This window comes from Tarenaya hassleriana, unplaced genomic scaffold (genome assembly GCF_000463585.1).
Source record: "Tarenaya hassleriana unplaced genomic scaffold, ASM46358v1 Cleome25, whole genome shotgun sequence".
NCBI lineage: Eukaryota > Viridiplantae > Streptophyta > Magnoliopsida > Brassicales > Cleomaceae > Tarenaya > Tarenaya hassleriana.
Window position 1 is genome coordinate 1,001,449 of NW_010965775.1, and position 22,631 is coordinate 1,024,079.

General features: G+C 36.2%; 4 protein-coding genes across 23 annotated transcripts; 3 read left to right on the plus strand and 1 right to left on the minus strand.

The window, feature by feature from the left end:
- The first annotated feature begins 787 nt into the window (after positions 1-787).
- Positions 788-7,476, plus strand: LOC104816350 (transcription factor-like protein DPB). 13 transcript variants are annotated; one of them, XM_010545117.1, is made up of 15 exons: positions 789-892; positions 1,027-2,025; positions 2,096-2,159; positions 2,329-2,420; positions 2,503-2,613; positions 3,328-3,623; positions 3,713-3,973; positions 4,964-5,043; positions 5,271-5,314; positions 5,603-5,665; positions 5,840-5,989; positions 6,079-6,147; positions 6,337-6,435; positions 6,641-6,711; positions 6,802-7,476. In XM_010545117.1, exons 7-15 carry the CDS (start codon positions 3,720-3,722, stop codon positions 7,046-7,048), a joined length of 1,077 nt encoding a protein of 358 aa, XP_010543419.1. In that variant the 5' UTR covers positions 789-892; positions 1,027-2,025; positions 2,096-2,159; positions 2,329-2,420; positions 2,503-2,613; positions 3,328-3,623; positions 3,713-3,719; the 3' UTR covers positions 7,049-7,476. The 13 variants fall into 13 exon arrangements, with proteins under 13 accessions (XP_010543427.1, XP_010543419.1, XP_010543420.1 ...); XM_010545118.1 differs by having other exon boundaries at positions 2,526-2,613; XM_010545114.1 differs by having other exon boundaries at positions 2,547-2,613.
- A 131-nt stretch (positions 7,477-7,607) lies between these two features.
- LOC104816351 (protein PTST, chloroplastic-like) lies at positions 7,608-12,786 on the plus strand. 7 transcript variants are annotated; one of them, XM_010545131.2, is made up of 12 exons: positions 7,630-7,965; positions 8,062-8,181; positions 8,600-8,757; positions 8,853-9,632; positions 9,801-9,996; positions 10,388-10,442; positions 10,564-10,584; positions 10,726-10,779; positions 11,161-11,280; positions 11,577-11,683; positions 12,117-12,168; positions 12,253-12,786. In XM_010545131.2, exons 4-12 carry the CDS (start codon positions 9,476-9,478, stop codon positions 12,349-12,351), a joined length of 861 nt encoding a protein of 286 aa, XP_010543433.1. In that variant the 5' UTR covers positions 7,630-7,965; positions 8,062-8,181; positions 8,600-8,757; positions 8,853-9,475; the 3' UTR covers positions 12,352-12,786. The 7 variants fall into 7 exon arrangements, with proteins under 7 accessions (XP_010543428.1, XP_010543429.1, XP_010543433.1 ...); XM_010545130.2 differs by having other exon boundaries at positions 7,631-7,965; positions 8,600-8,763; positions 8,858-9,632; positions 10,564-10,614; XM_010545128.2 differs by having other exon boundaries at positions 7,631-7,965; positions 10,564-10,614.
- Positions 12,787-16,033: 3,247 nt separating this feature from the next.
- On the plus strand, positions 16,034-18,159 carry LOC104816353 (S-adenosylmethionine synthase 3-like). Of its 2 annotated transcripts, none has more exons than XM_010545133.1 (2): positions 16,034-16,133; positions 16,756-18,159. In XM_010545133.1, the coding sequence occupies exon 2, from the start codon at positions 16,758-16,760 to the stop codon at positions 17,928-17,930; it is 1,173 nt and encodes a 390-aa protein (XP_010543435.1). In that variant the 5' UTR covers positions 16,034-16,133; positions 16,756-16,757; the 3' UTR covers positions 17,931-18,159. The 2 variants fall into 2 exon arrangements, with proteins under 2 accessions (XP_010543435.1, XP_010543436.1); XM_010545134.2 differs by lacking the exon at positions 16,034-16,133 and adding an exon at positions 16,212-16,234.
- Positions 18,160-19,373: 1,214 nt separating this feature from the next.
- Positions 19,374-21,259, minus strand: LOC104816354. The gene is made up of 5 exons (XM_010545136.1): positions 21,104-21,259; positions 20,266-20,462; positions 19,923-20,010; positions 19,745-19,811; positions 19,374-19,565 (listed from the first exon to the last, which is right to left on the minus strand). Exons 2-5 carry the CDS (start codon positions 20,360-20,362, stop codon positions 19,512-19,514), a joined length of 306 nt encoding a protein of 101 aa, XP_010543438.1. The 5' UTR covers positions 20,363-20,462; positions 21,104-21,259; the 3' UTR covers positions 19,374-19,511.
- Between the last annotated feature and the right edge of the window lie 1,372 nt (positions 21,260-22,631).

Below are 22,631 nucleotides of genomic sequence, written 5' to 3' on the forward strand. Positions count from 1 at the left end.
TGAATGCCGATATTTAGGAACATATACGAGGCCAAATATCATCAAAAAGAATGTTAGGACGAAGTTTCCTCAATAAACTAAAATAGAATCATGAAATATACTTTTAAGATTAATTGAGATATTTATACATGGGATGATCGTTTCACCCGTGGAAAACAAAGAAAATGTTCTTTAGATGAAATCGTGTTACAAATTCGCCCTTTTTATTGCTGTATTTGGACGTGAAAAAAGCAAATAAGGTTAATTTTTTTTTTCAAATTTACCACATTGAGTTTCTACATTTAGAACGTATTAAAAAGAACACTCTACGAGTTTCCATGCACATATGTATATATATACCATATTATTATTATTAAAAATACAATTAAAATAATTAAAACCTACACAACAAACGTGAACCACGAAAGCGAATGGCCCACGCGTACGAAATTACACGTGGAAGCACCTTAGGCAAATAATTGGGCCGACCAAAAAATATAATGGGCCTGACTTTATTTATTTTTATTTTCGGTAAAAAAAAGCATTATGGACCCACGATTCAAGACATTATTATTCTTGATGCAAGCTCGCAATCGTTCGAGAACCTTCCATTTGTGGACGAGGCTCCGACAGTTTATGTGGTTTGGGTTTCTACACAGGCCCAATCCCCGTCCTTCATGTTGGGTTTGTTTTTTTTTTAAATTTCTTTTTTTTGTCCACGTGGCGTTTTTTTTAATAAGATGATTAAAAGAAAAGGAATAAATCCAACGGCTCCTTTTTGATTTCACCGACTTAATTCCCTATTTATATAGATTGTGATTAGCTTGCTAATCACATTTTGGCTCTCTCGCTCGCCGGATCTCGTTCGCCTCCGACTCCGACCACGATTCCGATTAACTCGCCGCCTCCAAAGGTCGTCTTCGATCTGATCGCCGTGCTTGGCTTTTCTTGGTTCTCTGATCAAGGGATCGCCCGCGGCCGTCACATTCAGTGGCCGCCGTTTGTTTTCTTGGCGTCGTATTTATGGATTCTTGTTCTTTGTTTTAGGGAAAAACTACCCCGCCGGAAAGGTTCTGATCGGCGGTGAGGGTGGTGCCATCATTCCCGTCAGTGTTCTTTCTCTTTTCTTTTTCGCCTTTTCCATTTCTCTCTCTCTCTCTCCCTCGTTTTCACCGGGGAAAAGGTTAACGGCGGGCGATTCTCCGTTCCAGTCGTCTTGCACGGAGACGGCGGTGGCGACAACATTTTTTTTTCATGTCATTGTATAGTTTCATCTGATTATGGGTGAAGAAGACAAAACTTTCATCCTTGCTACCCTATGGGCAGATGCCATGGTACTTGCAGGTTTGCTTATCCGATTTCACCTCTTCTGATCTGGACATCGACTTCCTCTTTTACTTAAACTGCATCGGACTTCTGTTTTAGCAGCAGCAAATCCCGTTGGTGGTCACTACAAGTAGTTTTCCTAATGTTTGTTCTTTAAGCTTGTGTCAAGAACGTTACGGGCTTGAATAATATGTTTGCCGTGACGACATGATTATGAATCTGGATGATTTTGTTGGGTGACTCTTCTTGTCCTTGGTTTCGGTTATTTCCTCTTCTGTTTCCACTGTCATATGCTGCTTTAATGAAAGGCAAAGCTATATATCTTGCTTACAAAAAGTTATTGCAGCTTCTTTGGGCTGTTTCTTGTGTGTTTGGCATGAAAACCACTTTGCTGCCTTTACTCCCCGTCCTCTACTACATCTCCGATGCATTTACTTGTCAGGTTCTGTGACTCCTAATTTTCGGCTGAATTTCCAAGAATTTGTTCGGTCTCTTGTGTTCTTGACTTCTGAGTTATGATGGTCGATCACGATGCTGATAATTTTGATTTTCAATTTCGGATTTTGTCCTGGTTCAAAATTGTGATCAGGGTCGTGATTGTTTGTTATATCCGAGATCATTTCGGGTTAGCCAGCGCGCAATCGCTTGGAATTCTGGAGATTGGAGAAGGTTCCTGCTGCTTTGTGCGCGAGCAGAATCGACGGTGATGGAATCAGAGAGGTGCTTAATCATAACTTAAGCTTCAATCTTGGCGAAGCCTTTATGCGAAATCTTGTTTCGTGCTTTGCAGGTTATGGTTTGAGAGTTGATCTTGAAGTTGAATCTGGTCCGCTTCCTGCATATGTCAACCCAAAGTAATTTAATCTGTCTTTCCTGCTGCAAATTGGTGATCACTTTTTACAATTTAAATCAAGCAACGAGTAATTAATGTATATCTTGTTCAGCAGCAGATATCATACAGTAAGTGAATGGGTTTCATGTTGTACCGTTGATTGCGTTGTTGAGATAATGTCTCGTTTTCAGGATTTTGATCGAGAAGGGGATCAGACAGGAACACGTCTTTCTTAACAAAGACTTTCAAGAAGCAGTTGCAGGTGCTGCTGCCATCTCAACTGGTATGCATTTTTCTCATCTCTTACAATTTTTCTTCCTCGGTGCAAACACGTTTGTATTATCGTTCTTGTGGGACATTGAAAGCCTTGAGCCCTGAAAACAAGCAGCAGTGATAGAGCTCCTTACAGGCATTGAAGAGAAGAGTTATTGCTGGTTTGGCATTCATAGCCAGCTACAATTCCTAGGCAATCTCTGGTGAGTTGAGAATTTGAGATCGGATCTGTTGATATAATTGAGGTTTACTGGATCTTTTGAGTTTAAGTTGCATGTGTTTGTCTTTGACCCACTAATAAGTTTCTGTTGTAGTTTTTTTCTTTCTTTCTTTCTCTTGGGGATTTTGTATGTTTGAATATGTCCTTTAATTACGGAATTTAGAGTTGGAAAAAGAGGAGATAATGATATGATTAGTCAGTGTAAAAAGGGTTCTGAAACTCATGATTTGATGTTGTGAGAGAGACAAAAAGCGTGGAGAGATTCTCTCTCAACCTTCCTTTTGTCCCGTTATTACATGAAACAGAACTAGGAAATTAAAAAAATAAAATCATAGATAATTATGATTTTTTTAAAAAAAAATATTCTAGAGCATTTTTGTAGAGTTACAAATATACATGCACACTGCACATGCATGTATATTGTATGATCTATATACATTTATTTTAGACAGTTGGCAACGGACCAAATTGGTAATAGAAATTCTGTTTATAAATATTGTGAATATTTTTGTTTACTCGGAACATTACTGTGTATTAATGGAGAACTTGCAGCTTAGCTTTATATTACAATTGGATTTGTTAATGTTTTATTTTTATTTTATTATACACATAGGTTTGTTAGAGATCACGCAAAAAAAAAAAAAAAAAAAAAAGCCCACACAAATCACACGTTTCTTTTTCCCTCTTTTTTCCAAAGAGCCAGTTTGGTCCTCTCTTGTGACATCTGTTTTCATCTCCTGTCGTCCCACAAACAAAAACCTCCAAATTCCGAATCCAAAATCGAAAGTCTCTCCGCTCAGATCAGTCCCACCGTTCCCCTCTTTCCTCCGGCGAAAACCTAAACTCTTTCGGCCGGAGGAAGATTGTTTCTTCGGAGCATCGAAAAGAAACTGGCGGAGAGATTACGAACAACGAGATGGGTGTTTTGGGGATGATCCTCCATTACTGAAGCTTCAATCTCCTCTATTTGTCCAATGCCCAAGTCGGTTTAAGGCCAGTTCTCATCTGGGTTTTCCTTATAATCCAAACTTTTTTGCGGTTTCTCGGATTCTCAAGTTGCGGTTTTTGCGGCAATCGGTTAGGTAACGGATGACGAGTGGGTCTAATTCTAACCAAAACCACCAGGAGGATGGTGGGGCAATGAACAACAACAACAACCCTGGTACGAGGTCGTGGGGTACGGGGGCGTCCGGACAATCGGTGTCCACGAGCGGCAGTGTTGGGTCGCCGTCGAGCCGGAGCGAGCTGGTCACCATGGCCACGCCGGCGAGCGACAGCACCTTTCTCCGGCTGAACAATTTGGACATTCAGGGCGACGATGCCGGTTCTCAGGGAGCTGTTGGGTATGTTGAACTTGTTAATTCTTTGGAAATTCTTGGTTTGGGAATGTTTGGTGAATTCTGCATGATGCTGCATTTGACTGTAGTGGGTTTAGGTGACTAAGGTTTCTTGTACAAGTTTTTTCTTGTCTGCTTCCTGATCGCTCCTTTGGTAGGGATACATTGAGATGACTGATATCTGGATATCCTGTTTTCTTGTTTGAGCTTAACATTTGGATTGGGGTTTCTGATCTGGCATAGGATTGGAGAATGAGAATATGTTTGGCATTTGGAACAAGTTATTATCAATTCGACGTGAGCATTGCCTTTAGCAGGAACTATTTTTATTTGGTATTGACAGTAATTAAAACACTATATCAAATCTAAGCAAACACTGTAAACTGATACACGAGTTGTCCCTGGGGTCTCTGAGGAAGAAGTATGAAGCCAGGGTTATATGGATCTTCTCTTTTGAGTTGAAGATCTCTAGTTTAAAAGTGAGTGGATCAATGTTGAGGGGGAGAGGGAGAGATAAAGAGAGAGAGAGAGGAACCAGTTAGGGTATTTGAGTTAGCTTTGTTCTGTTATGAACAACCAGTGCTGGCTCATGTTTTACATAAGAATTACTTGGTCAACTGGAAAAAAAATAATCTGAGTGTTTGGTTTCCCCTTCATTGTAAACTCTCATTCTGTGTACAAGCTAGCGCTTAAAACTCTCTTTCCATCAATTCATCCATCAGATTTTATGTGCTTAATCACCATGTAAATCATTCTTTTATATGCTTGAATTTGGCTCTGCATCCTGGTGATTCCTTTGTAACTTGTCGACACTCCCTGTCATCCAACGTAAGTCCGACATTTATAAACCTATTTGAATCTCTTTGCTAATCGTCATCTTTCTACCAGTCCTTGTGTCTTCACAACATTGTTTTATGCTTTAGCATGCAGTCATCTTTACTGTAGGTTGATGTTAAATATCTTGCGTGGATTTAGCTTATTGTCTGTTTATAACAGTGGCAAGAAGAAAAAGAGGGGCCAACGGGCAGTTGGACCTGATAAGAGTGGGAGAGGGCTACGGCAATTTAGCATGAAAGGTCTTTATAGTTCATCTCTCTGCCTCACCTCCTTTCTGTTGTTCTTTGGCTTTTATTTGAAAAACTTGAAGGTGTTACCAAGAATGAACTCTGAGACAAGATAACTATCGAAATATCTCTGTAGGGGACTGACTAGTCATCCAATTATTCTCTTCAAGTTTGGATTAGTTGACTCTTACTTTTGGTGGCTCCTCGATCTGATCATGAGTAATTTGGTTTCTTCTCAGTTTGTGAAAAAGTGGAAAGCAAGGGAAGGACTACTTACAATGAGGTCAGGTGGTTCTTAAGTTGTTAGCTTCAACGCATTGTGAATTACGAGAACCAATCACTTGTTTCAGCTGATACCTGAATCTGTTGTATGCAAAAATGATGTTCAAGACATTACTGCTGTTATGTCTGTATGATAGAAATTTACATCGTGGGTGTTCTTTGCCGATGTGGAAAATCACCCAGTAGAAAAATCAATATAGTGTTACGATAATTCCTGTTTGTTTCATGAGTAGTAATTGCCATTGTACATAATTTCAACCATATTTCTGAAAGTTGAAAGTGCCTTCAGGTTGCAGATGAGCTTGTTGCTGAATTTGGCGATCCTGGGAACACTGGAACATCTCCGGATCAAGTTCGTTCTTCTTTCATTAGTTCAATATGCTTCAATATGTACACATGCATAGATCTATGTATATGCATGTTGTATATCGTATGTGCTCTTCATACTTTTTGATTCATTCTGCTATTGAGATATATATTCATTGGACTCAATTGATTTACTCTTTTGTCTTGAAAACTTATATAGCAGCAACAATATGACGAAAAAAACATAAGAAGAAGAGTATATGATGCTCTGAACGTTCTCATGGCGATGGATATCATATCAAAGGATAAAAAGGAGATTCAATGGAAGGGTCTTCCTCGTACCAGCATTAGTGACATCGAAGAATTAAAGGTTCCAACAACCGTTTTTCCTGATCTGTGATTGCTTGTGTTCTGTCTCCAATCTGTAGATTGTTCTTGACTTTTTAACTAATCATACAGAACGAACGTCTCACATTGAGAAACAGGATCGACAAGAAAGCTGCATATCTTCAAGAACTGGAAGAACAAGTAAACCACTACTAATTCCCTCCTCTATCTTATACCTTATCCAAAAGCTGTTTTCATCTTTTTATCTGCTCGATGTTTTATGGAAACCCACAACCGATTTTTCTTATTACTCAAAACGAAATGCCTCTTTGGTCTTAGCTTTCCTTTTTATCGGTGATCTTATCTGTTCGTCCTTTTTGTGGTCTGAAGTATGTTGGCTTGCAGAGCCTGATACGAAGAAATGAACAGTTATACAGCTCTGGAAATGCTCCAAGCGGCGGAGTTGCACTTCCCTTCATCCTCGTTCAGGTAGTAGCTTTACTTTCATCTATTTTCACTTTCTCCTTCGAGCTTGCTTCTTGATTCTTGAATTTACCTTAGCTTGTGGACTGTCTCCAAGAAATTCCGAAACCGAGTAAATAATGAAGACGGCGTTTTTCCTTTTGTCTCTTTTTAGTCTCAATATCGGATTTAACAGATTAGGTATTGATATTTTTGTTAATTTTCTGGTTAGACACGGCCTCATGCAACGGTTGAAGTGGAAATATCTGAAGATATGCAGCTGGTACACTTCGATTTTAACAGGTTAGCCCGAGTTTGATTCTTTCTCAATTTTTTTGGAGGCGGAAACAGATATGAAAATAGACAACAAAAACCCTGCTTAATCTTTTGCAGCACCCCATTTGAGCTCCACGACGATAACTTCGTCCTAAAGTCGATGAAGTTCAACGAGAGGCCACCACCGAGCAATGATCAGATGGCTCACAATGTCCCATCAGAAAACGCCATCCAAGGCCATGGCTCTATTCCACAGCCTCAGATCATTCCTACCCCACGAGCCAATGCCGCTTCTACTTCCACGTCGTCACCGCCTCTGATCCCGGGGATCATAAAGGCGGCTCGTGTTAAGCCCGAGCTTTGAAACCTCGGACGGTTTACAAAAAATGCACGCAGGCATTGTTCTCTCAGGTTCTGTTGTATATTCGTGTAAAGTCTGAGGCTTGAGGTCTTATCTATATTGGTCCGCTCGAGAATAGCCGGTTCAGTTTCACAGTACCGATGGTTTACCGGTTTGGTAGTACCAAAGCTAGGTACGTGGTTCGATGGTTAGGAACTTGATTCTGTTTCTGTATGTGTTCCTCCCTGGTTCTGGGGTTAGTCTTTTTAGGTTGTATTTCATTTGTAATAGAAAAAAAAAATAGATTTGTAAGATTTAGGGAATCTAAATTTGGCATTTTTGTTATAATGTGTCGATTTTTAGACCACTAATTATGTGATACTGTTCTGTATTCGAGACATAACCGGTTATCGGTCTAATAGTTAAATATGATTTGGTCTAATAGTTAAATATGATTTGCGTAACCGGGTATGGGCGTGCAATTTTCTTATGGTATTGAACCGGTTTTGTTAGGTTGATTGAATTCCGGTTTTGGTTGAACCAAAATCCGGTTGAGCAAAGGCGTTTGGTTTTGGTTTAACATCAAAACCGAAACCCAGTTTTTGGAAAATCATTTCCGCTTTGTTCGTCAACGAACACATGATTTGAAATAGAAACAGAAAATTATCAGAGAGAATCGGAGTGGGAGATAATGAAAAATTGGGTGGAATGATTTAGCGGGGTTTGAAATTCTTCAAGTTCCAGTTTTCTCTCTCTCTCTCTCTTGATGCTGCGATGGCGACGAGTTTTCGTATCCCTGTGTTTCTCCCGATTTCGCCAAGCCACTGTCGCAAGCCTTTCTTCTTCTACCATCATCATGAGCAGCAACTATGTGCTTCGGAATGGAGCTTAAGGAAGAGGAACCGGTCCATTTGTTTCGCCTGTGCTGTCAAACAAACCAGGTTCAAATTCCATCCATTTCTTGGATTGGGGCTGCGGAAAATGTCGGAGAATTGTCGTTGCGGCGTTAACTCGATCGATGTCTTGTGGGTTTGCAGGGTTCGCAAGAAAGTGAAGAGCAATGAGGAGCTTCGAGGTGAGATTATGGAGTTCATTGCCTTGGTTGGGTTTCCGGAAGATCATGTGCCATCAATTAAGGAACTCTTGGATCATGGAAGGTTCGACACTTTGAAATTCACGAGTTCAATATCCGATTTTGATAGTCATATTGGGGCTTGTTAACATCATTGATATGAACACCGTTAACCAATTGTCACTTGTGAAAATTTTCATCTCATGCCTAACTTTTTTCTTGTCTTTTGGATTGAAAATCTGTGGATGATTGGTTTGAGGTCTACCAAGCATATCCTTGTTGAGTTTATTTCCAAAACTTAAGATGAACATGCTTATTACTAAACATTTCCAGGTCCTATTAGTTAGTTTCTAGAAGGGGTGTTATGAATTTAACTCATTAGTAATTGGGTGTAGTTTCATAGAAAGAGAACTGGTGATTGATTCTTGCAGTCGTTCTATGTTCTCCAAAATGGTTTTAGAAGGTAAATTTAATTTAATTTTGGTTGTGCAAATATTTTGTAGAAATGATCTTGCAAACATTGTGAGACGAAGAGGATATAAGTTCATCAGGGAGCTTCTTGCAAACTCAAAGATGGAAAACAATAAAGAGTTTGCTTCCGATGAAACCGCAAATTTTGGACCAAGTGCAGCTGGTGTTTCTGAAATAGACGCCTTAACAGGTCAATGTGCGATTTCTTTAACAAAAAAGTTCAATCGAATAGTAGATCGTGCAATATAGTCACCATTTTCTGATACATATAATGTGATTTAAAAGGCCAGGATGAAAGAGCACAAGGTGTGGGTGAAGAGGATTTGTCTTCAAGCGGATTTTCGAGCATGGGAAGAAGATATTCAGCTGCACCAGATAATAGTATGTATCTTGATAGGGATACTAATAATTCACGAGAAGGAAATTTTATCACATTTTTAAGTCCCAGAGCTGAAGAACATGGAAGTGCCAGTAAAGATGGATCTCCAGTAGTTGAGGTTCCGGGCACTCAAAACTCACTTCCTGTTTTTGGTAATGGAATATATCTGAGCTTGGATGACAAAAGTGACTCGGGAGATTTGGAGAGTGACAGAATAGAGACCAATGAGGTTGTTGGCGATGATTTATCGTCTTCTGAATTTCCAACATTATGGAATGTTTCTTATGTTTTAGATGATACTCCAAGTTGTTCAGACAAAGAGGCTGACAATGTTGTGGCGGCGAAAAATGACGATGTCAATGATGTAGGCAAAGATGCCTCATTGTCAAGTGGTGTTCATCCTTATGAACAACACTACACCAGTCCAGTTCTCAATTAGAGAGGCCATGCTGATGTGAATGTTGGGACCTTGTTTACTCTTCATCCAGATGACGTAATCTCCAATGAAGGGATTTGTCAGAATCAGCTGATGGATGGTGTGGCTAATTACCGTTTGGGCGGTCTTGATCATAGCTTAGTTAAATCAGATGACAAGGATCGGTTGTTAGGACTTTCTTCTGTCACATCGAGCATAGAAGAAAAGACAACCAGATTTATTCAAGATGGACTCTTGGATGCAGTGGATGGTAAGTCCGATGAAATTGTTGCCATGATGTTTATCTTTCAAAAACTTTGTCTTCATAATTATATTTATAATGTCATGTCCTATCAATATCCTCGTCATTGGCATTTGTCTTAGGGTGACCTTTTTCTTTCATCATTTATTTTGTGCTGAATTTTGGAGTTGGTTTCAGATAATAGGGATGATATTCCAAATGAAAGTCCTCAAAAAGAATATACAGGAACACATGATCTGGAAAATATCCGGTTGACAATCACCAGCAGCGAGCACATAAGATACAGCCAGAGAAATGCAAGTATGACATCAAATGGAAACGCCATACACATAGAAGAGATTACCCATGCTGCAACAGTGGACAGTTTTGACAGGTTAGTGTTCTGGATGGTGTCATGAAGCTCTCCGGTCCTCGCTTCTTGTTCAATATTTTCTTTTAGGAGTTGTGTCTGGATCTTACATTTCGAGCATAAAATAGGACGCAAGTGCTTCTCTAGAAACTGATAATTTCCAGAATTTCACTGCATGGAACTATTGGAACTTTTTTTGCATGTTCACTTAAATAATCTGGTTTGCTTCATGCTTCCTCTGGTACTCTGTTTCGTATGTTATTAACTTGTTATAGCCATTTTTTTTATTTATAATACAATACAATGCATCTTTTTTTCCTGACTGAAAAAAATGAGTCAGAACGTAAAGAGATTGAGTCCGTGTGTAGTTCTCCCAAATTGTGGTGCGTTAAGATGGTATTATTTAAATTTCTAGGAACAATGGCTGGGGAAATGAAAATTCTGACCAACACAAGGATCTACATGAAGAGGTACACCTTCTGTCATCATAATTTTAACTTTATGACCCACTTTGTCTACCGATCTCATTGAGCTTTGCCGACTGCTATATTCCTAATCTTGCTCATATAACCTTGCTTCACAATGTTACAGACCGGGAAAAGGGAAAATCAGGTTGAAATCGATCGTTTAAAGTTTATGCTGGTACTTTATTTTGTGTTTTTCGGTGTATGGTAATTTAATGAAAGACAAAGCTATATATCTTGCTTGCAATTTTTTTTGTTAATTTCGTTGGGCTGTCTCTTGTGTGTTTAGCATGAAAAGGAGCTAAAACTGTCAACGTTGAAGGAGCAGATTGAAAAGGAAAAGGTAAAGTTGTTTCTTTCTGGAAGTGATTTTAGATTGATTAAACGGTTGCCTTCCTGTCCAAAAACCAAAATCTTGTAATTGCTAACCAGTTTGGAAGGCACTTACGCCAAAGGTGTCAAGCGGGGACATGGGCATGAGTTGACAAATTCTTAAATGTTTTTCTTTTGTATTTACTCCATTTGCATCTGGATCATATGAGTCACTGTTGTGTTTTAAACATAACTGGGTAGTTGATGCGTTACTTCTCATATCTAATACGGGCATTAGCTCTGTTGTTAGCATCTGTTTGTTCTTATATCATGTTTCTCCCCATTTTTTTTCTAGTATCGTGAAAATGGCAAAACTTAATTGCGCTCCTAATCCAAGGTGTCTTGAGTGCAGCTAGCTCTTTCAGATCTTCAAAGAAAGGCTGAAACAGAGATCAACAAGGCCCAAAAGCTAATCTCAGAGAAGGATGCTGAACTCCAAGCAGCTGAAGAAAGTCTATTGGGATTGCAAGAGGTACATTGATTTTGTTTTCTATTATTTAATGGTTACAATCTGGTTAATTTCCAAATTTAATACTATGTCAAACCACAGCTGTAATGATTCAGCAAGGTGGCGTAATCTAAGATGAAAACCTTCTCACTTTGTGTTCTGAATAATTATGTGTAACATCATTTTTTGCATTGTTGGATAAGGGTCACTGGTTATTGGTAGGAATTTAGGAAACTATTCTTTGTTTTTCATTGTCATGTTCACCGTTTTAGTTAGTCAAAACAGAGGAAAAACGGCTGTAAAAGTGGAATTACTTTTAGGTTGAGATTGGATACTGTGGAGATGGTAATGTTGTGGAGGTGACGGGCAGCTTCAATGGCTGGCTAAACCATGTTGAAATGGAACTTCAGCCATCCAAGTCAATCGGGTTAGTATTTTCTGATCATCTGCTCTAAAAGCTCTTAATCAGTTCATCGGGTAATAATATACCTTCACTAGTTGATACGGACACAAAGGGCTAAGTTTCTTGGTATAATTTCTTTTTGTTGGAAAAAAGAGACAAAATTGTTGCTTGGTTCCCTTAAAACCACTAGAGAATTCTGGATTTCGGCCCATGTCATCTGATAACTGCGAGCCACTTGATTTCTGACAAAACTTTTAGTACTGAATTCATGAAGCTATCCTACATGTCATTAGTTAGATTCGTTCCATCTTTATATATCTCCTTACCATGAACATAATATGTTAAGGTGCATTTGATTCGAACATTCACTTAATGTTGAGTGTGCATCATATGTTTTTTGGTGTATAAGATAATTATTTCATTATTCAGCATTCCATCCATTTATTTTTTTTTGCAGGAAACAGAAATTTTGGTCGACATTACTGTGGTTGTATCCGGGGAAATACGAGGTTTCAATGGCTTTCTCTTCTCCTTACTAACTCAAACCGGGTTAGTAACCTTGCTTTTTTCTGATTTGAGTTTCATATTTCCAGATAAAGTTCATCGTGGACGGGAAATGGATGATTGATCCTCGGAAAGAAGTCATCACAAAGGGAAACATCTCCAACAACTTCATCAAAGTGGATATATGAGCTCTCTTTCACATAATCTTGTAGCCCAAGACCTGACCCGATCATCGTATTCCTGAACCGAACTTACTCTCAGGTACGTCTCTCGGGTTCTACTAACTCTGGATTTAGCACTCTGATGAGTTTGATAGATGTTCAGCTTGGAAGAGGCGGCAAAGATTTCTAGATTTTAGCATTGTTTTTAGAAGCATAGTTAAGTGCGTTGGTTTTGTTATAAGAGTTGGATTCTTGCAAGAAACAGAACTAGGCTTAGTAGTATTAGTTGAAATAAACAAATGCCTCCGTTTTTTTCTCTCTATCGGTTCAATTACGGAAGGGCCGACTTGGCTCAGCGATAAAACCATTTACCGTGAGGTCGCGGGTTCGAATCCATCTCTCTAAATAAAATGTAGGGGTAAGATGGTCTAAGTATATTTCATTTACCAACACCCCACTAGATGTCATACGGGTTGGTCCATTTTTTTATTTATTCAATTATATGGGTTACTTTACATGTGGAGCTAAGTCATATTAATTTGATTGATCCAATAATATCTCACGGTTACAATTGGAAAAAACAAGTGTTAAAATAATATATTTATTTAATGCATATGGTTTTGGTTCATATAGAAAGTGTATATGACCTAAAATCAAGTATAGATTTACAGCCCTAAACCCTCTGTATGTATGGATGTATATAGGTGTATAATTTCCTATGTCTCTCTCTCTGTGTGTATTTGTTTTTATTATAGCCATAAACTCTAAATCCTTTTAAATAAAATGATAAGAATGTATGGGTCACATACGCATGTGTATTTATGTGCAGTTGCAAAGAAATATGTAGTATGCATTTATTTCACTATACATTTGTTAGCATTTATGTTAGGCGGAAATGAGTGTACAAGTGAGGTCACATTAGTATATATTTGTGATAAATGTAATGGATATTTGTATGTTTAGGTGTATGTATAACAGTATAAACGTATGTGTATGTATGTATGTATGTATGTATGTATGTATGTATGTATGTATGTATGTATGTATGTATGTATGTATGTATGTATGTATGTATGTATGTATGTATGTTAGTATGTATGTATGTATGTATGTATGTATGTATGTATGTATGTATGTATGTATGTATGTATGTATGTAAGATTTATGTAAATTTAATTTGAGTGCTGGTTGGTCTCTATAAATGATATTTATGGAGGAAAGTTGTAGAATTCCATCATTAACGAGAGATCATATTTCATATATATTTTTGGCACGGTTTTAATAGAATCTCTCGTCGAACAATTATTGGTCACTTATTGATGATTATATATATATATATATGGATATATATAGAAGATAAACATCAATTATATGTATAGAATTTTGGAAAATCGCATGCATTGTATGGATTATCAACAATATTAATCACAAAAAAACATCCAAAATGTAGATATTTATTTAAGTGAAGATCGAGGAATTATTAATGAACGAAAATTCTCGGAAGTATTACTAAACTTAGATTTAATTATACTATGTTATTGTCCGCGCGCATCACGGCATAATATATATATGAGTTTTAAATAATTTTATTATTAATTTCAAAATTAAATATTAAATTTTTTGTTTTCAAATTTATAATTTATATTATTAAATCAAAATAATTTTTTTTTAAAATATTGAGACAACGGGATGACGTTTTTCTCGTTTTTCTCGAGAAAGACTGTGAACAATTTACGTATTTGTATTTTATGAATTATCGTATATAATCAAAGATTGTAATATGAAATATTAATACAATATTTTGATTAATTTTATGACTCGATAAAAGGATGACCATTTTGACAATTAGAATGGTCCCAAAAAAGTTCAAGTATTTGGAAAGTATAATTTTAAACAACAATTTAAATTTAGTTGTGTTAGCAATATAAGAATAATATATTTAATTTAATTAATACTTCAAAATAAAATACCAGTATAATGTTTTATTATTAAATCGTTATATTTTTACAAATTAAAATTTGGTTATTTTTATCCTAAAAATTAAAAACTATAATTATGTAATATTTGTGTGTTATGTATATTTTATCATAATCGATCTAATTCTAATTTAAATATATCTCCTTTGTAGTCTCATCGAGTTGGATATAATGAAAATATAATTTGGTTGATTCGACTTATAAATTCTTTGATTATGCGATGCAGGAGTTCACTTTGTTCTTCATATGTGATAGATCTATCATCGTCTCTTATGATTTTAATTTGAATGATATTTCTACGTTATATATATATATATATGATATATTAATAAATAAATTCAAAATTAACATCATATCTTATAAAAAGTCACAGTCATTTTTTTTATATTTTAGAATATATATATATATATATATATATATATATATGTTATTCTAAGTGTATGCCTCTTCTATTTCTCTCATATCTGAAATCTGGTGTGATGATATGAAGAAGATACTTCCCCTCCTCTTCTTCACGTGTGAGAAGAATGGGAGAACCGAATCTAGTTATTATATAGTATACGTATTGTCAAAATCAATGTATGTATTTATTATATACATAAAAAAAATGTAAAAACTTTAAAATTATATATTTACAAAATTAATTGAATCTAATTCATTCCAAAACAAATAGATTTTAAAGACATTGAATATTAGGGGTGGCCAATTCGGGTTTCAATTCGGGTTCGGTTCGGTTATATTCGGGTTCGGTTATTTCGGTTATAGAAAAACTATAACCATTCGGTTATTATATAAATTTCGGTTCGGTTCGGTTCGGTTATTTTTCGGTTCGGGTTCGGTTCGGTTTTGATAAAAAGTTCAATTTTCCAAAGAAATTGTCGGTTATTCTCTCGGTTTTTTCGGTTATTTTTTATTCGGTTCGGTTCGGTTTCGGTTTCGGTTTTTCGGGTTTAAGAAAATCATAACCGTTCGGTTTTGATGTCGGGTTCGGTTCGGGTACGGTTATGTCTTATTCGGTTCGGTTCGGCTCGGTTATTCGGTTAATAACCGAAATGGCCACCCCTATTGAATATCACGAATAGATTATAAACATGCATCTTTTTCAGATCTGTGTATATTCATGTATGCAGACTCATTTTTATTCTACAAATTTCTCAATGCAATGGTTGAATGCATGTATTTTATACTTTTAATTTACTATCATAGACGCCACGTGTCGTGCCCGTATGAAACAAACCGTAGATTTATATATATGATGTTATAGAAAATGATCTTGTTATTAGATATAAAAATAATTATAAACGACCTTAGTGTTCGAAAAAAAAAAAGGAAAACGAAAATTCTCGGAAAATTTATTCCGTTTTATTAACATAAATTAATTATATAAGACTAGTGCGAAGATATTGGGCCCTTTAAAATACTAAAAACATATCAGGCCCATTGCAAGATCCATGTTCATAAACGTGGGCTTAGTACAAAAACTTCTTACGGCGCGTAGAAATCCCACGCGCACGTGTAGCGCGTTGCGCGCGTGTTCTCTAAATGGATGGACTATATAGTATGCGGAAATCTCCCGAATTTGACTTATTTTAATTAAGGAGACGTGTCAGGCGCGTGAACATCCTTTTACAATTAAAAAGGGGAAGGCAGGACGAGAAGAAGTTATGGGGAGGTTATATAATTATATCTAAATGAAGGGGTTCAACAATAATTATCAAGAAATTATGGACGGACGAGCGGGATTAAATGAAACGTGAACGAGGTCACTGGCACCATATAAAGCTTTCTGCTTTCTCGTTATCTCCGCCATTTCTACCTTCCTTGGATCTACAGGTGCGTTGCTTATTCTCTTCTCCCTCTGATTTCTTTCGGGTTACTGTGTTTTAACGCCGATCCAATCCTGAATCTGTATTTTTTCGGTTGCTTGCGACATGGTATTGGTCTTTTCGAGGTTTTGATGCGATTGCTCTGCTGTTTTTGCGTGGAATAGTTCTTGGTTTCTTCATTTTTTTTCTACAACTGCTGCTCATCGTGGGTTCATGTGATTCGATCTCGATTTTGTTATTTATTCGTCATACTTTATTGGGCTTGTAATGGGGTTCCAGATCTGGGTTTGGGGGGTGTTTTCTGATAAGATTCCGACTTTAGGGATGCATTGTTGTAATGAAATGGGCTATATGATTCGATCATGATTCCTGAATTCAATATTATTAAGCCATCAGTACCACAACGAGAGGATTCGTTCCGTCTTGATCTGGATATCTTATTGAATAGCAAGCAATGAAGTCATGATTCGTATTCTAACAGTTTCTTTTCGTCTTGTCAATGGCGGTTGGCTTTTTTCGATGGATTCGAATGGTTATGATTCAGTTTGTATATGTGTAGCGTGCAATGGATTGGGTTTCACTGTGTAGATCTGAGAACTGAAGCTACATTTGATTTTTACTCATTGCAGAGATGGAGACTTTCCTTTTTACCTCGGAATCTGTGAACGAAGGACATCCAGACAAGATCTGTGATCAGGTCTCGGACGCCATCCTTGATGCCTGTCTGGAACAAGACCCAGAGAGCAAAGTGGCATGTGAGACCTGTACCAAGACTAACATGGTCATGGTTTTTGGGGAGATCACAACCACGGCTAAGGTTGACTATGAGAAAATAGTCAGAGACACTTGCAGAGAGATCGGGTTTATATCACCGGAAGTTGGTCTCGATGCTGACAACTGCAAGGTCCTTGTGAACATCGAGCAACAGAGCCCCGACATTGCTCAGGGAGTTCATGGCCACCTCACCAAGAAACCCGAAGAGATTGGAGCTGGTGACCAAGGACACATGTTTGGCTATGCTACTGATGAGACCCCCGAGCTTATGCCGTTAACTCATGTCCTGGCCACTAAGCTCGGTGCTAAGCTCACTGAAGTTAGAAAGAACAGAACATGTCCATGGTTGAGGCCCGATGGGAAGACCCAAGTGACTGTTGAGTATAAGAATGAGGGTGGAGCCATGATTCCTGTTAGAGTCCACACGGTTCTCATCTCAACCCAACACGATGAGTCCGTCACCAATGAGGAAATAGCAGCCGACCTGAAAGAACATGTGATCAAGCCTGTAATTCCTGCTCAATACCTCGATGACAAAACCATCTTCCACCTGAACCCTTCGGGCCGTTTCGTCATTGGTGGACCTCACGGTGACGCAGGGCTAACCGGAAGGAAGATCATCATCGACACTTACGGTGGATGGGGGGCTCATGGAGGAGGTGCCTTCTCTGGTAAAGACCCAACCAAAGTGGACAGGAGCGGTGCATATGTCGTGAGACAGGCGGCCAAGAGTGTTGTGGCTTCGGGCCTTGCACGCCGTTGCATTGTGCAGGTCTCGTATGCGATTGGAGTGCCTGAACCGTTATCCGTGTTTGTGGACAGTTACGGGACTGGGAAGATTCCGGACAAGGACATACTGGCTCTGATAAAGGAGAGTTTCGACTTTAGGCCAGGGATGATTTCCATTAACCTGGATTTGAAGAGAGGAGGGAACGGCAGGTACCAGAAGACAGCAGCCTATGGCCATTTCGGCCGGGATGACCCTGATTTCACCTGGGAAGTTGTCAAACCTCTCAAACCAGAGGCCTGAATCCATTGCCTAAATCAAGATCATTGATCTTTTTGGAGCTCGGATCCTGGAGACTGGAAGAGCAATCTGCTTGTTATTCATTTGTTTTGTTTTGTTTTTTTTGGCATAAAATTCTTCTGTATTCAAACAATTCTTGAAGTTTCCTTCCTCCGGCAATAACTTGCTGAGGCATAACAGTAATTGTTTTGGTCGAATTCTAGTTTGAATGAAAGCTTCTGTGTTCTGTCTATCTGCAGGTTGCAGTTTCAGTCGCAGCTTGCATGAAGATATGCTTTTTGTTTCTTTTGGAAAATTATAAATATTGTATCATGTAATCAGAGTTGCATTCAGCTAGGGTTGTAAAATGGGGCGGTTCGATCCAGCTCTGTTCGATCCGTTTTTCTAGCTAACCGTACATCTCGTATCGTCTTAGTCCGCCAACCAAATATATAAATTTTTAAAATAAAATTTTAATACTAAAAACTATTTAAAAATAATTTTAATATTTTAAAAATAATTTTAATATTTTAAAAATATTATAAATATTTTTAAAATATTTAAAATATAATAAAAATATTAAATTTTAAACAAATCAAATTAAATATGTAATAAAAATATAATTTGTATATAAAAACATTTTAAAATATATAAAAATATTAAACTTTTTTAAAAAATATATTTTTTTCTGACATGAGAGTCAGTGCGAAGAGGTGACTCACCACGAGTCTTGATCGTGACGGTTTGGTTTATTTGATCCGATTTTTTCTATGCCGTAGTTCATTTTACACCCCCATCTCAGCGAGCCGGGGGCGTTTCTTCCTTTCTTTTTTCTTTTTTCCATTCAATGATTTTAAAAAAGTAACGGTGAGAGAAACACTAAACGAAACCCTGGAATGAAAAGAAAAATGTATCCTAAAATGGTCACTAATTTAATTAATACAATTAAAAAAAGAGTAATGGGCCGACGACACATTATTTTTTAAGGCCCAAATAGAGCCGAAAACGCAGCCTAATACTCCGAAAGATTAGCTCCCAAGTGGTACGTGGAAAACAAAGCTCACGCGCCTTCGTTTTCCATTTTCCGAAATTAGGCCGATTCGGTGGGTTATAACCCAGGGATTTTGGGGCGGTGATGCTCACGCGCCATATGTGCGCGTATTCGTTGTTTTGCATAACCCTTTTTTTTCTTTTTACTCGCCAAACAAACAATATCTAAGCAAACCGTCTTGTTTTATATATATATTTATGTAAACGGAACATTTTCCATAACATATTTTAGAAATATTTAATATTATTGAATTTGATTAGTCATTCAACGGTGGTATATATATATATATATATAGATGTAACAAAATAAAAGTTTTATATTTAAAAACATAGTAAGAATTAGGAGAATCATTATGTCCTTTTCCAAGGTCTAAAAATAAAAAAGTCTTTATCGTAGTACTTTACGCCTAAAAGGAATGGCAATAAAACCCAACTTCAAGTCTCAGGATTTCAGCCAGAGATGTCTGATTTCTCCTCTAACCAAAATTTCAGAGTTTGCAAACTAAGTTCTGTACCCCCAAAAAATTATATATATATATATAAATGGAGAAGACATTAGTCGAAAAGGCCGTCCCCAAGCCAAGAGTCCACCAAAAAATCCACCATTTCCTGCAACAAAGATTACAACAATGTTAGATGCCAAAACAGGCATGAAGGAAAAAAGGTCTGGAAAGGCCAATGCAATAGGAATATTCTTCAAGAAAAAGCCAAACCATCCTCACTTCCCAAATGTAATATTTTGAAAGGAGCACATCTTTCTTTCTTTTTTTGAGAATGGAGGAACTTACAGCTAGAGGGATTGGCTTGTGAAAGGGTGCATTGGATAAAAGCAGATCCTCATAAGTCGCATTAAAGCTGCAAAATTTGGGATTGATGAGTTTATTTGCCGACATAGAAGAAACTTAAGTTTAATTTCATGTGTTGTTGGGTCATGTAAACTTTTGTCGATTAACCCGCTTATACTACCTTATGGCAAGTTCAGCTCGCATTCTTGAAGTCCGTTTAGACGGATCCCCAACCCATTGCTTCCTCATCTCATGCCAAGAAATCTCAGCTGCACAAAAATGGAGAGCCAACTTACCACATTGAGCTTCGGTTTCTTTACAAGCATGTTGCTTGTCTTATGAAGCATTAATGTCAAGGTATTTACCGATGGAAAAGCAGATTTATAACCAAAGGGGACAACCAGTTCAAACTAATCGTTCAAAATTTTCACCCAGCCACGAGGATAAACTAGTTAAGGCAGTACTTTTAGCCTTAGGATGATTTGGCTACTGAAGATATCAATTGAAAATTACAGAGAACTAACCATGGTTCACGAAGATATTCTCGTCTGATTTCTCTTTGCCATTACCCGCAGAGCTTGAATCAGTAGCAGGATCACAGTTATCTTTAGTATCTTCCATTCTCACCAAATGTGACCAGCAACGTCCAAATTTCCCTTGTATAGACGAAGAAAATCTATATCCTGAAGCCTCCAACAAGCTAGGGAGCAACAAAGAAAATCTGCAAAAGAAAAAAAAAATCTGATCATCTTTTACCAGAAAAATAAATAAGACAAACATTTACCTACACCTATACATTATTATACATATACTTGTGACTGCCCCTTTCATCCTTTTAGAACAATAGATTAAGAACACGATAAAGCGGTCACAAATTCAGAGGGAATCAAATATCAATAAAGGTACATTATGAGTTAACGAATTCGATTATGTTAAGGTAGACCTAGAAAACGTTTCATGGAATAGAACAACGAAAACTCACTTTATGGGCAAAAATCACAGAGGAACTGAAGAGGAGTGAAAAAAAAGGAACTTCACATTCTCTGCAGAACAATACGATGCGACTGAAAACCCCATTCCAACTATGCCCAATCCATAAATTTACAAATATTGAGTACAAACCCTAACCCTAAAAACCATAACCAGGACAAAATTTACGAGGAATTAGCCACAAATTCGATCATATAAGCATTGACCCAAAATCAGAAGACGGTGGTCATGAAAATCTAAACACTAGTCAGCCGAAATCAATGTATAAGATGAAAATCTAAACTCGTGAAGGAGATGAAGAAAAACCTGATTATACGGGAAAACGAATCGAAACCAAAATCAGAGCAAAGGTACCGAAAGGGAGAGACGTACCTTCGCTTCACGGGTTTGCTTATGCTCGTCAGAAGATTGTGGATGAAGAAGAGAGAATCGCTCGGAAAGTTGCGGAAGCAATCGGCGACGAGAGAAATAGGAGAAGAGAATCGGTTGGATTCTCTGACGCGTAAGATTCTCACCCTAAGGAGAAGATTCTTTACATAAAGTTATAATATATAATATAAATTTACTATGGGAAATAAAATAAAATCTATATATATTAATAAAGAAGTTTAAAGGGTTGTGGTGAAGACACCTCATCATCCTAGGTGGATGTTTTCTAATTTTTGATTGGTTTATACAAAACTTCATTATAAACATGAATATTCAATTAGATTAGCATTAATTTTTACATATAAAAATTAGTTTTAAAAATAATTGATTAGAAGGATGATAAAAAATATCAATAAAATATTAAAATTTAAAAATCATCCATTTTTATTATATAATTGTCTTATGTATTATTGACATTTTTATTTTATATATCAAAAACTATTTTTAAAAATATCAGTAGATTTGTATAATTAAAAAACTCATTTTTATTATACAATAAAATCATTTTGATTTTAACTTTATTAAAAAATATTATTTAATCACAATTATATTTTAAAAAATTTATTAATTAGAACATAGTGAAAGATATGATAATAGATTATATCAATAAATTATTATAATCTATATCTATATATATATATATATTAAAAATTATGTTTAAGACTTCTCATAAAGCCACCTAAGCATCTATGTGGCAATTTTCTACATTCTGATTAGTCGTTTAAAAATTCCATTAGTTACATATATATTTTGATTAGAATATCACTAATTTTTACATGAGATACAATTTTCTTCTGAAAAAAAAGATGTCTTATAAAACTAACAGAATTTTTAACAAATTATTATAGTTTTAAGAAAAAGGAAAAAGTTTATCTTTATTTTATAAAAAAAACTATTTTGTCTGTTATTTTAATATATTATTAAGTTTTTTTATTTGAATACATTTATATAAATATCCAAAAAAAATTCAATCTATATATATTAATAAAGGAGTTTAAAGGAATTTGGTGAAGCCACCTAAGCATCCATCTCATTATCTATGTGGCATTTTATTTTTTGTTTTTTATTTATCATTTAAAAATTCATTAACTACATATAAATTGATTGGATCATCACTAATTTTTAGACATAAATAATAACTTTTTGAAAATGTTAAATAAATATTATGAAAAAAAAATAAAATTAACTACTAAATATTTATGACACGTAAAATAAAAAATATTTTGACAAAAGTATTTTCATTATATGTGACATTTATTTTAATTTTTATTTGTCATTTAAGAAAAATATTCTCTCTTTTTATATAATAAAGGACTGGTTCATATTTTAATAAATAATCATTTTTATAATGTAATAGTATTTACACATAAATAATATTTTATATAAAATGATTTTAGCAAAAACATTTACGCATTGATTATAATATTATATTTTACCAAAGTGCATTAAAAAATCTTAAATGATTAGTGGT